This window comes from Podarcis cretensis, assembly GCF_951804945.1.
Source record: "Podarcis cretensis genome assembly, chromosome: 17".
Lineage (NCBI taxonomy): Eukaryota > Metazoa > Chordata > Lepidosauria > Squamata > Lacertidae > Podarcis > Podarcis cretensis.
The window spans coordinates 2,733,862-2,747,477 of NC_137187.1; the positions used below are offsets into that span (position 1 = coordinate 2,733,862).

The window sequence follows — 13,616 nt, forward strand, 5'->3', positions numbered from 1 at the left end:
TGCTCTCCCCAGAAAGGCTCTCTGGTGCCTTCAGTACATATATTTGGGCACCAGGCAAAAATGTTCCTCTTCTCCCAGGCTTTTGGGCTGATTAAACAACCATTTGTAACTGAAAACCAATGAAACACATTTTATTTTTTTAAATGGCCTGTTAAACTGGGGGAGGGCTATTGTTTTTGATTGCTACCATGTTATGCAATTTTGGGTTTTCATATTGTAAACTGCCCTGTGATCCTTGGGTGAAGGGAAGTATATAAATGTAATTAATAATAATAATTTATATATGTCAAAGAGCCTGTAAAATGCTGGCGAGTCCACAGATCAGCCCTGAACCTCTCTTGTTCAGCAACTCAGAAAGCACTGAGTTCATGTTTTGCACGGTGGTCATAAAATCGTAAGGAAGTTAGTCACAAAGAACATAATCTTCCACACATGAGCAGGAGTCCAGGGGGCAAACATTGTGTTGAGCCTGATTCTAGTTGTTTAGCAATGGGCCACAGGTCTTCAGTCGGTTCCTTATAAGATTCAGATGGTTGTTTCCAGGGCTAGCAACGTGGGCTAGCATAGGCAGCATTATTAAATTGCTCTTAGCTGTTGGTTCTACTGGTTCAATGTTTTAGGCAAAGGTAAAGGGACCCCTGACCACTAGGTCCAGTCGTGACCGACTCTGGGGTTGTGGCACTCATCTCGCTTTACTGGCCGAGGGAGCTGGCGTACAGCTTCCAGGTCATGTGGCCAGCAGGACTAAGCCGCTTCTGGCAAACCAGAGCAATGCACGGAAACGCCGTTTACCTTCCCGCCAGAGCGGTTCCTATTTATCTACTTGCACTTTGACATGCTTTCGAACTGCTAGGTTGGCAGGAGCAGAGACCGAGCAACGGGAGCTCACCCCATTGCAGGGATTTGAACCGCCGACCTTCTGATCGGCAAGTCCTAGGCTCTGTGGTTTAACCCACAGCGCCACCTGCATCAATGTTTTACATAGCTGGAAAAATGCAAAACTGCCTGTCTCTTCCAGGGTGTCAAATCCTTATGCCTTTAAAACTTCCCGTTTTGCTTGAGCTTAGCTATTCTTCAGGGTCTCTTCGGAAAGCTGCACACAAAATGAAGACCATAAAAGCTGTAGGTGTAAAGTCATTTATGACTTTGGCAAATGGGTCCTGAACGAGGGACAAATTTTAGTTGATGCCATCCTGAATGAGCAGCCAAGGCAACAGTTGGTAGTAAGTCCGCAGGGAGCTCACCGGTCACATGGTCTTGGCTTGCTTCCTGGTTTTTCAGCTGCCAAATTGCATTTAAAGAAGCTAAAAATACATGAAATATTTTCCTTTCCTTATATTACTTGACTGTGTCAGCAGTTGCTGCGGCTGATATGAACATGTCATTTGATAGCCACTGGGGCAGAAGGTTATCAGTGCAGCTATGGATTCAAGGCCTACTGGTCCATCTAATCACTGGAGCAGAAAATGCCACACTTGGCCTGATAATCCAAGGATGCTCACATACAAATGTGCGGCTAAAACATGCCCCAGGCTCTGAGTCAAAGCCTTTAGGCACAGGACTACCTTTCAGAGTCTTATAGTAGATAGATGGGATGAGGGAGATGTGTGATCTGATCTCCCAACATTTTATTTTAAAAACAGCTATGGGGCATTCTGAATTTGATCAGAGTAAATATATTGAGGAGGGGTGTCAACTTTTTACTCCCATGCCATTATAAAGTTCTATATTGACACCACCACCCCTCTAGAAAAAGGAAAAAGGAAAAAGGAAAAAAAAAAAGACTGCTATTAGCCTGGCCACACATGTAAGTTGTAGAAAGTACTATTTACTTACAACATTTTGACCAAGGGTATCAATCAAACAGAACAGATATTCCAGTCCTAGGCGGTTGAAATATACTCAGAGTTGAGTTTGAATTTCATGCTCTTTATTCAGCTCGTAGTAGCAATGAATGAAACTTCCCCCAAAACATCTGCTATATATACATTATTTACCCAATGGGCCACGTGTAATTGGCTAATTATGGGCTGCTCATGTAGGCCAATCAGGTTGTGGATTCACTTCCTCCAGAAGCCTGATTGGCTGCTCCTGCAGGCCAATCAGGTTGCTGATTCACTTCCACCTGGAGCTGGATTGGGTAGCTCCTGCGGACCAATCAAACTGCTGCATTCTGAATCCTATTGTTCTATAATTCAGCTCAGTACATAACAGGGGCAAATCACTAAAATCCATGGTCCCTGAGGTCTTTGTATGTAGCATTAATGGAACATAATCAGCAACAGAGATGGTATGCTTTTGGGTTTGGTCTTAAATTCTTGAAAGAGCTTTGGACTGGGTGAGAGAGAATTTTCAGCAGCACCCAGGAAATACCTCTGAAAATTGGATAGGTGCAGTGCTTTTTTCAGGGGGGGGTGTGCAGGGAGACGCCTACCCCTAAACATTTTGTGAATCTTTGCACTATGGTCCATTTACTGTATTTATTTCCCCCGATTTGAACGATAAAATGGAGGTTTTCTTGGGTCAAAATGAGAGTACCCCTAAACATTTTTTAGGGGGGGGAGCACTGGATAGGTCACAAATCTGACAAAACAGAATGATACAGAAGTTTCCTTCTCATACATTTAAATAAACTGTGGACTGAGGAAGCAGTAGTTAAATTATATCAGGACAGTGGGGGCCATGGGACTTAATGAATCTAAGAAGCACTTGCTGGCTCCTCCCAATTTTATCCAAATCGTGAATCACCCTCAGCCTCCAATAGCCTTCGAACACGGGAGCTAAGAAGAGGTCACAAAATGTAATGGTCCCCTCTGCCCACCCAACCCTCACAGTTCAGTCACTATGGATGAAGTGGGGAACTAGCTATTCTACTTATTTATTTCATAAAATCTATACACTGCTTTATTTTATTTTTTTAAAAAAATAATATTTCAAAGCAGTTTACAAAAAGATAAAACAAGAAAATAAGAACAATTTACAAGGGTACTTTAAAACACACAAAAGTAAAAAAAAAAAAAATACTTAAAGAGATTAAAATTACCGGTACCTCAACTTTTTAAGCACCTGGGTAAGGTAAAGGTAAAGGGACCCCTAACCATTAGGTCCAGTCGTGGCCGACTCGGGGGTTGCGGCACTCATCTCGCTTTACTGGCCGAGGGAGCCGGCATACAGCTTCCGGGTCATGTGGCCAGCATGACTAAGCTGCTTCTGGCAAACCAGAGCAGCACATGGAAATGCTGTTTACCTTCCCGCCGGAGCGGTACCTGTTTATCTACTTGCACTTCGTGCTTTCGAACTGCCAGGTTGCAGGAGCAGGGACCGAGCAACAGGAGCTCACCCTGTCACGGGGATTCGAACCACCGACCTTCTGATCAGCAAGCCCTAGGCACTGTGGTTTAACCCACAGTGCCACCCACACCTGGGTAGGCTCGCCTAAACAATAATGTTTTTAGCAGGTGCCAAAAACGCATACAGTGAAGGTGCCTGCTTGTTATCAATAGGCAGGGAGTTCCAAGTGGTTTAATAGCCATTCCTTCTCTCCCAGTAAATTCTTCCAATGAAATTTAGCACAAGAGAGCGGGCTGTTGTTTTTTTAAAAGCATGGTTTCCATTAGGTTTACTGCCACTGTTCGACTTTGGTTGCTGATGTTTATGCTGCTTATTGGTTTTATCTTTCATTTTGTTTTTTTGCTAATGGTTTTTGTGTGATTGTAAGCTGCCCTGCAGGGCAGAAAGGCATGGCATAATATTTTATCTCAACAAACTCTGAGAGGTCTAGTTCCATACAAGGAGCTGTGGCTCTCTTCTAGAGAATTCTTAACACCTCCATCAAACTGCCATTTCTAGGATTTCATTAAGGGAAACCATGATAATTAGGCTGGTATGGAACTGACAGAAGTTTATGGCATAAATGTGCCTTATATTTATTGACAAGGGAAGGCAGCAAAACAGTACAGCTCCTCCTGCTTTCTTGGGCACCTCCCAATCCTTGGCTCTGGGGAAGAACCTCCTGGTGATCCCTCAAAAGACCACCCTTGGGCATAGTTGCCTGGGAGAATGCAAACCACAGTGGTGGTATTGTGACAAGCACACTGGAAATGTTGCCACTTTCCCCAGGAAAAAATAACAGTGGAGGTTTATTTCAGCCCTGGCCTTTGCTAAAGGCAGGGATCGTCTATCAGGGCTCCATGTTCCTTGGCAGTGACGAGATGGAAAAAGCAGTGCAGGAACAGTAAACTTACAAACGAGGAGCTTCATCTCAACTGGCAGATGAACAAGGGAAGAAATAAGGAAGGCAGAAGAGAGCAAGAAGTCACCCACGTACAAGGAAACCCAATGCTGAACTGAAAATGCATTGATGTTCCCACCATTATGTTGACCAGACACCTTTCATTGTAAGTTCATTTAAGTAGGCATCCTCTTTCTCTATCAGAAAGAAACCGTATATTGGTTCAGCCCATGGGCTCCTGCAGCCTAGCATTGTCTGTTCCAGGGATAGGGAACCTATGGCCCTCCAGATATGTCAAGCTACAACTCCCATGTATGGGATGCTAGGGGAGGGGTAGTACCTGATGGGGGACACGTCATGTTCCTTCTCGGGTAGCTTGCCCACCTTTGGTCCCTACCTGCACTCAGCTCTCACCTGTGGCTCCTAAAAGCTGTTGGCATTTGACAGGGGCCACACCCCGGGAAATGGCTTCAACTGGCCGGATAAACCAGATTGAGGGTAGCCAATGGGGCTCAACCGCTCAGCGAGTTAAGGACTTCCTCCTGCATGTGAAGACAGGCTCTGACGGATTGAACGGACAAAACCAATAGTGGGCCCAATGGTCAAGAAGGCAGTTTCTGCACGTGTTGTAGAGGGAAATGGGAGGCAGATGGGGCTCGTCAACCTGAGAAGGTAGCCCATCGAGAAAAAAGGACCCTGAACCTCTGCTACCTTGTGGGATATCTTCAGGAGAAGAAAAGGCTAAGGAGTAAACCCTACACAAATCCAGAGTGGAGTCCCCAGGACGGCTGGAAGGCACCTTGTACACCTCCTTCCAGATACTACTGCAGCCAAGCTGGTACCAAGCGCATTGCTCTGCTTTCCTTTGGACCACATCAGTGAGGCCGAGAGGGAGGTCTTGTCACCTGGGCAGCCCATACACACTGCCCAGGCTTGTGCCCTGGGGAGGCCACTTCAACTTGTCTTCACCCTTTGAGGAGCACTCCATTGTCTCTCAAGACAGATGGACGACAACAACAAAGTGGTGTTGGGGTCCAACAACATCTGGGGGGATCCATATTCCCCCAGCCCTGTCCTACTCCAACTGGCTGCAATTCTCCCAAGTTTTCAGGCAAAGAGGTCTTTCCTAGGCCTTTTGCCTGAAATCTTGCTTACTTAAGTGGGAGGTTCAGCTTGAGATCTTCCAAACTCAAAGCACATGGTGCTGCTCTCTCCCGTACAGTAGGGGTGTTAGCCCAAATATGAACTACCCATACAGAGGGCTTTGCAATGGCTATAAAGTGCCCCTGTTACGAAACCTCCCCTGTTTCTGAAACTAGTAGCTGAACTTTTTCTGGTTTATATCTCTGCACGGCTGTCAAGAGTCCCAGGACTATCAGGGATTCAGCTGGATACCATATGCCCATTAGAGCGGCTCTGCAGTTGCTTCATTGCCACCATTCTGGTGCCCATTATAAAATGGCTCACCTTGCTGTTTTTGCATGGTGGTGAAATCTTCAAAGGTGAGCGTGCGCACGGGAGGCCTCCAGAATGCATATGTTTCCATAATGGCCTCCAGGCCAGTTCTGTGAAATGAAAACAGAGGGGGAGAGACAAGAGAGACAGAGAGAGAAATGTCAGTGAGTATGTATAGCCACTTTAATAAATGAGATTATTTCAGCTTTATTGTTCTCTCTGTCATCAGAAACTTTCTGAATTGCTATGTTGTGCACACCTGTGCTTTTTTATTTTATTTTTAATATCACCCATGCTTTTAACGATACAGGTTTTCCCCTTCATATTTTCTTGTTGGCTTCTAAATCATCCACTCCTTTGTGAGAAGCGGCTTTAGTGATTAATTTGGCACTGCTTCTTTGATCAGAAAAACTGATCTTTCCAAGCTGTGCCTCAGACTCTGAACTGGGAAAACCTCTGGAAGGGACATGAATAAATAAAAATTAAACAGCCCACGCAGAAAGTGAGGCAGAAGGTGATGAGACGGAGGCCAGATTCAAGGCCTGTAGCAGAGCTGGAGTTCAAACTCAGAGTTGGCTTGACAGCCTTCATTATTGTCTGCAAAGCTAAAGGAGAACTGGGGAAAGAAACAGCAAGAGAAGTGAGGAGGAATCAGGGGAGACCAGTTAACCTTCCTCCATTGCTCGCTCTTCCCTCTTTTGTTTTATTTCCTATCGCTGGCCTACTTTCTTATGGCTCATTAAATTTGAGAACCTGCTCATGTTCCATTTCTGCAGCCCTTGGGTCCCTAGAGACTCTTAAGGGAGCTTGTGTTGCTGCAGCTAAAAAGGTTTCCTGAACATGCATGCCATTGCTCAGTTGACTTTCCAAAGTCACCCCGGAAGTCTGGATGTTTAAAATATATAGTGCCTGGCAAAACTCTGTATTGTAATAGCAAGTTTCAGAGATGAGAAGTTGCTGTACTGTGTTTATTAGCTGCTAAGCTGCTGAGTGTAAGAACAGAAGATGTTTCCACCTTGCAGTTTCACAACAGCACAGGCTACAGCACCACAAAAAACCCCAAACCTTTCTGGTTCATGTGAAATCCACAGGAGTCACACAAGGCTCAAGTTGACAAAACAATGTGAACTTGCATTGTTAACGCTAACACAGTCCAGAAAGAAACTTTAAAAAGAGCTGCTTCACGCATTTGAAAACCAGAAATAATGTTTATTAGCAGTGTGGGGAAAATATGGCTTAAGAACCTCCTTCGGATAAGGAGCCTCTTCGCTTTGGATCACTTGAAACAAGCTCCACTTTGCTTCAGATCCAGGGCTTACTTCAGATTTCCAAACCTTAACTATAGCAAGGGAATAAGCATACAGATATAATGTAGTCCAAGAAAACATTTGGACAAGAGCACAAGGTCAGGGAATGTTGGACTGAAACGTCTCCTCTGTTGGAGACAGTAATGTTTCTGGAAATTCCAGAAAGGGATTTTCAGTTGTGCTCAGAACCTATTTGTGAGCATCTAGTTGGCCACTGTGAGAACAGGACGCTGGACTAATGGGCCTGATCCAGCAATGCTCCTCTTTTTGACAACTCACTTCAGACCCTACCACCAAGGGTACTTTAAAGTTAACCTCAGGTACCCATGTTTTCATGGGTTACTCTCAAGCAGTGGTGGACCTTGTGGTGGGATGGAGCAGGGCAAGGGCACATTTGGGGCTGAGTAGATGCACCAGGTCCGTATAGCTAAAGCTATGGTTTTCCCAGTAGTGATGTATGGAAGTGAGAGCTGGGCCATAAAGAAGGCTGATCGCCGAAGAATTGATGCTTTTGAGAGTCCCATGGACTGCAAGAAGATCAAACCTATCCATTCTGAAGGAAATCGGCCCTGAGTGCTCACTGGAAGGACAGATCCTGAAGCTGAGGCTCCAATACTTTGGCCACCTCATGAGAAGAGGAGACTCCCTGGAAAAGACCCTGATGCTGGGGAAAATGGAGCGTACAAGGAGAAGGGGACGACAGAGGATGAGATGGTGGGATAGTGTTCTTGAAGCTACCAGCATGAGTTTGACCAAACTGTGGGAGGCAGTGGAAGACAGGAGTGCCTGGCGTGCTCTGGTCCAGGGGGTCACAACTAAATGACTAAACAACAACAACAGATGCACCAGCAGAACCAACTGGGTGCTTCCACTCAGCCCAGACCTCACTGCTGCCCCACCTTGGCAAGCTCCATGGTCACCGGTCTCAGGAAGATGGCTCCATGGCTCTACCCTGCCAAATGCTACTGCATGGAGAACGAGTTTCACAAGATGATATCAGACTTGGATGAAATGGTTGCAGATTTGAATTCTTAACCAAGACTGAAGCTCTTATGCATGACCTGGTCCAAGTGGCCTGCCTGCCTGTCAGCTCAGGTTTCCTATTCTCTGCCCTCCCCGCAGTCCTATTGCGGACTAATGTTGTCTGTTCAATCACAAACTCTCATTTTTCTTTCTGTCGTTAATGATGGACTGGAAGGAGAAAGAGGGAAACTGTATAGGCTCCATTTCATTTTTAAAAACCTAGCCTCTTTAATAGGTCTTCAGAATTTACTGTCTCTTGTTTGATTTTCTTTTGGGGTTTTAGGGTTTTTTTTAGTGCCATTACATTTTATTAATAGGTAATATATTAAATGACCCCATTGTTCCCCCAAAATGGGAAAAGATGTTCCACGTATCTCTTTGTTTCAGTAACTCTTTCCATATGGGCAGTCTCCCCCCACCGCATCTGCTAGCATACAGTGTTTTTGCTGTCTTCTGAGTGTTCTTGCAAGAAGCCCATTTCTTGGCATCTGGAATATCTTGCTACATTTTCCACCCCACCTAGCTGATCTGTAAAGCTTTCCCCACCCCCAGCGTACACTACCAATCTCAGTTGTCAGAAAGCAACTGCATATCTAAAAGTTTCACTTCTGATTTGAGAACGCCAAACCGTCACTGATGGAAAGTAGCATCTCTCCAAGGCAAAACGGCCATGAGAGCAATCTGCCAAAGATTTGTTACAAAAATTGGGGAGGATTTGTTTTGTTTTGGCATATGTCGTAGAGCGTTTTCCAAATAAATTTGGGATTTTATATGAAATTAAGAATACACTTTGATAAAACACACATAGACTTTGTCCCTTTCAGCTTAACACTTTCAATACCATTTGAATAATCACAATATCCAGCATTCAGCTTAAGCTATGGGTTGGGTCTCACAGAAGCAAGTCAAGGATAGAGAACTGCTGTATTTTTAAGCACTTATAAAGAAAAGTTAGCTGGTGTAATATTTTTCTGCTTTTATTTGCAAAGTATCCCTAATGAGGGAATGGCAACAGTGAGGTGGAGCAAATTAGGGGAGCTGAGCAGGAGTGGGGTTAGAAGATGAACATTGTTAGGGAAGGGGCTAGAAAAGAGCACCCTAACAACTGTATTTTAAAACCAGATAGATGAATGACAACTCTCTGTAAGGATTCATAGCCTTATTTCTTCTGGTCTTTACATTCATCTCTCTAGAGACATTAAACAAAATGCATCGGAGAAAATGAGTGGTGTAAAAATCCCCAAAACAAAAACAAACTCCATTTCTGTTTCTCAAGACACAGACCAAAAAGGGGGGCATTATTGTTTTTGTTATTATCAGTGCTTTTTTCTATAAAAAAATGTTTAGGGGTACTCTAATTTCCCTACTCATATTGAAATACCGCCCCTCAATGAGGCCAAACTTAGATTCACAAAATGTTTAGGGGTATGCGTACCCCTGCGTACCCCCAGAAAAAAAGCACAGATGGTGATGATGATGATTAGGGTATGAAATATTCAAGGCACATTGAATGCATTTTGTAGAATTATTGCCTTACTTACTTATTGCCTTATTTTTCGCCCCATAGGACACACCAAGTTTTTTGGGGGGGAAATAAAGAAAAAAAATTATTCCCCCCCCCAGGCGCTTGTGGGGCCGGCAGCGGGGAGAAGCGCTCTTCTCCCTGCCGCCTGCCTGCAGACCAGATCTGGGGACAGCGGGAAGACGCGCTGCGCCTCCCAGCTGTCCCCAGAGCTTGTGGGGCAGGCAGCGGGGAGAAGCGCTCTTCTCCCCACCGCCCGCCTGCAGACCAGGTCCAGGGACAGCGGGAAGACGCGCTGCACCTCCCAGCTGTCCCCGGAGCTTGCGGGGCTGGCGGCAGGGAGAAGCACGCGTCTCCCCGCCATCAGCCTCCAAACCACATCGGGAGACAGCGGGATGGCGGCGTTCCGCCTCCCCGCTGTCCCCCGACCTTGTGGGGCTGGCTCTGCGGCTCTCCTGAAGCCTGGAGAGCGTGAGGGGTCGGTGCGCATCGACCCCTCTCGCTCTCCAGGCTTCAGCAAAAGCCTGCATTCGCCCCATAGGACGCACACACATTTCCCCTTCATTTTTGGAGGGGAAAAAATGCGTCCTATAGGGCGAAAAATACGATACTCAACAACTGTAACCTGTAGTTCACACTGGCTACCTAGTGCCTCATTATTTTGTAACTACTCATTTAACGAGAACCTGGGTTCAGATTTCTCCCCTAGCATATTAAATCCAGCCAAGCTGTGGCATTATCTATACTAGAGATATCTGGTAGAGATAATACCACAGCTTGGCTGGATTTAATATGCTAGAAGAGAAATCTGAACCTCTGGTTCTCTCTCCCTCCATCTCTCCCTCCCTTCAGGTCAAGCACCCCAGTGAACCACTATAGCACACTAGGTTAAGTTTGTTTTGTGGAGGAATACATTTCGGTTGGTGTTCCCAAGCCACCAATTAATTCAGCCAGGTTTTATAGGGTTGTGCAGGGTTCTACCCAGAAAAAAAGGGGGAGGGTTGAGGGTTGGTAGAATTTATGAGCAAATAAAAACCATGGCTTTAATCCAGTGCGCAGTTAAGCGTGCTTAAGCCCGTTGACACCAGTGGGAACCAGCATGCCTAACTCGGTGCTGGAGCCTGCCCCATAGGTTTCTAAATGGACAGCAAACTATGCTTTTAATTGCAATGTTACACCATGTGAATGCTGCAGTAGCTAATAAAAAGAAACAAAACCAGGAGACTGCGGGGGAGAGAAGGCCTCAATTATCCCAGGATAAAGTGCGAGGGAGAGACACAGTTTCTAAAAGGAAAGGCTTGGTGAAAGAGGATACCAATGTTGTAGTCCTTTTTGATTGTTTGCTACTTGTTTTTCAGCCCTGGAGGAGTTTTGAACAAAAGAAAGTTTGTAATGGAAGGCAAAAGTCATGTGTGCACCCCCAGAGTGGGGAAGGATAGCTGTTGATCCCCCTCAGATGGGACGCAATCCCCAGATTCCGAGCTTGCTTGCTTCAAATAATAATAATAATAATAATAATAATAATAATAATAATAATAATAATAATAATAATAATAGTTTTGCCCTTGTAATTATGGATATTTATTGCCACTTTTCCTTTGTGGTGATTAAGGGGGGACCCATGGTTCTCCACAACCCCATTTTACCCTCACAACAACAACCCCCGTGAGGTAACTTAGCTGATCAAACACTAGAGATTTTAATAGCTAGCATTTTGGTTGTTGAAAAATTGCTTTAGTGTTTGATCAGCTGAAACATTAGTAATAGTAATAAAAAAATATTATTTATACCCCACCCATCTGGCTGGGTTTCCCCAGCCACTCTGGGCGGCTTCCAAAAAAAAAATATTAAAAACACGATAAAACATCAAACATTAAAAACTTCCCTAAACAGGGCTGCCTTCAGATGCCTTCTAGAAGTCAGATACTATAGTTGTTTATTTCCTTGACATCTGGTGGGAGGGTGTTCCACAGGGCGGGCACCACTACCGAGAAGGCCCTCTGCCTGGTTCCCTGTAACCTCACTTCTTGCAGAGAGGGAACCACCAGAAGGACATGAACGATGGGGGTGGAGACGCTCCTTCAGGTATACTGGGCTGAGGCCATTTAGGGCTGTAAAGGTCAGCACCAACACTTTGAATTGTGCTTGGAAACGTACTGGGAGCCACTGTAGGTCTTTCAGGACTGGTGTTATATGTTAACATTCTGCATTTATGTTGCTGTGTTTTATTTATTTTTAATTAATCCAAAGCTTTGCTATGCTTTTGCAAATCATGGGTTGAAAACTGGGAACCCCAAGCAGTAAGAAGGTAGAGAGGGTGACTGCACATCCCTTTCTGCTGTCCACATGACAATATTTCTGGTCACTTTTTTGATAATGTTTACTGACGTTCTAGGGACGTGGGTGGTGCTGTGGGTTAAACCACAGAGCCTAGGACTTGCCAATCAGAAGGTCAGGAGTTCGAATCCCCGCGACGGGGTGAGCTCCCGTTGCTCGGTCCCTGCTCCTGCCAACCTACCAGTTCAAAAGCACGTCAAAGTGCAAGTAGATAAATAGGTACCGCTCCGGCAGGAGGTAAACGGCGTTTCCATGCGCTGCTCTGGTTTGCCAGAAGTGGCTTAGTCATGCTGGCCACATGACCCAGAAGCTGTACACTGGCTCCCTCGGCCAATAAAGTGAGATGAGTGCCGCAACCCCAGAGTCGGCCACGACTGGACCTAATGGTCAGGGGTCCCATTACCTTTACCTTTACTGGTGTTCTGTTTATGTATCTTTCATGTTACTTGTAAACTGCCTTGTGAGGATTTGTATCCAGAAAGGAAGGACATATATAATTACAATGAGGGAGAGAGTGTGTGTACATGTATGTACACACATACATACTAGGGTTGCCATATTTTGAAGAGCAAAAAGGAGGACACATTTGCCAACTTCTGCTTTTGACTATGGATCACTATGACGACTGTCATTTTACATACCCTAATACACACACTGTATGGTGATGGTGAGAAACATATAATAGTAGTAAAAAAAAAAAAAAAATCTGGGTGAATTGAGAATAATCACAGAGCCCTCTGCTGGTTCTGCACAAGGCTAAGTATGACGCTGAAAATTGTGGCGAAAGAAAGAAGACAAGAATAATTCAAAGTACACACTGGGGTTATCTATGCTTGAAATGTATATCAATTTTATAGCAATTAAGCTGTCATGGCTCTCCCACTGCCTCCCAAAATCCTGGGAACTGTAGTATGTCCTCCATTTGAGAGCCTTGCCATGCTCTTGGCTGATTTGATTGACATCCTACGCCCCTTTAAAATGGGGTGGTGGTGGAAGGGGAGCAATGGGTTGCTGTTTTTGGTTTAATTATATATTTTGTGGTTTTATATTTTGGGTTTGTTCTGTGAACGGCCCTGAGACCTCTGGGTATAGGGCGGTATTTAAATTCAATAAATCAAAATAATAAGAATGCTCCTCCCCCTATAGTCCCCCGATTCTACAGGTGAGGGAATGGCTGTTGAACAAAATTAATGTGTATGTAATGCAATAGAAAACCTCTTCAGGACAGCTTTATTCTGCCTTTCCCTTTAGCCCCTCCACCCAACTGCATTCGGTGTGCAATTTCTCCGCAGAAGGCCTCCGAGAATTACAGCATCTCGTTGGCTGAACCCTGCAACAAAATCTTGGCAGGGTCTTCATTAACGCTCACAACTATTTGTGTGGCTTTCCTGCAATAAACCCCCAGGGCAGCTTTCTTAAATGTGTAATACCTTAAAGATTTCAGTTCCGTTTGACGTTAGCAGAAAGCTGCGCTGAGCTCTCCGCAGCCACAGCCGTGTAGCAATTTCCTGCCCTATACCTAATGTTAATGAGCCACAAGTTTCTTGATTCCCAGAGTTTTGTTTTGGGAGGGGGAGTCCAACCGCACCAGGCCAAAACCTTGAGGATGTCTCATTCAGATGCTGGACTTCGGCCCCCCTGCCACATGTTCATGGACCACTCTCATCACTCACAAGCACCTTCAGACCTGCTGAATGCAGTTAATTTATTTACACAAAGTTCCCTGGCCCTTCCCAATTTT

General features: G+C 45.1%; 1 protein-coding gene across 1 annotated transcript in view; it reads right to left on the bottom strand.

Moving 5' to 3' along the window:
• Positions 1-13,616, bottom strand: part of TBX15 (T-box transcription factor 15) — a 105,613-nt gene that overhangs the window by 11,824 nt on the left and 80,173 nt on the right. The window contains exon 7 of the mRNA XM_079960275.1: positions 5,699-5,796. Coding sequence (XP_079816401.1) covers positions 5,699-5,796 — 98 coding nt within the window. The remainder of the gene's footprint in view (positions 1-5,698; positions 5,797-13,616) is intronic.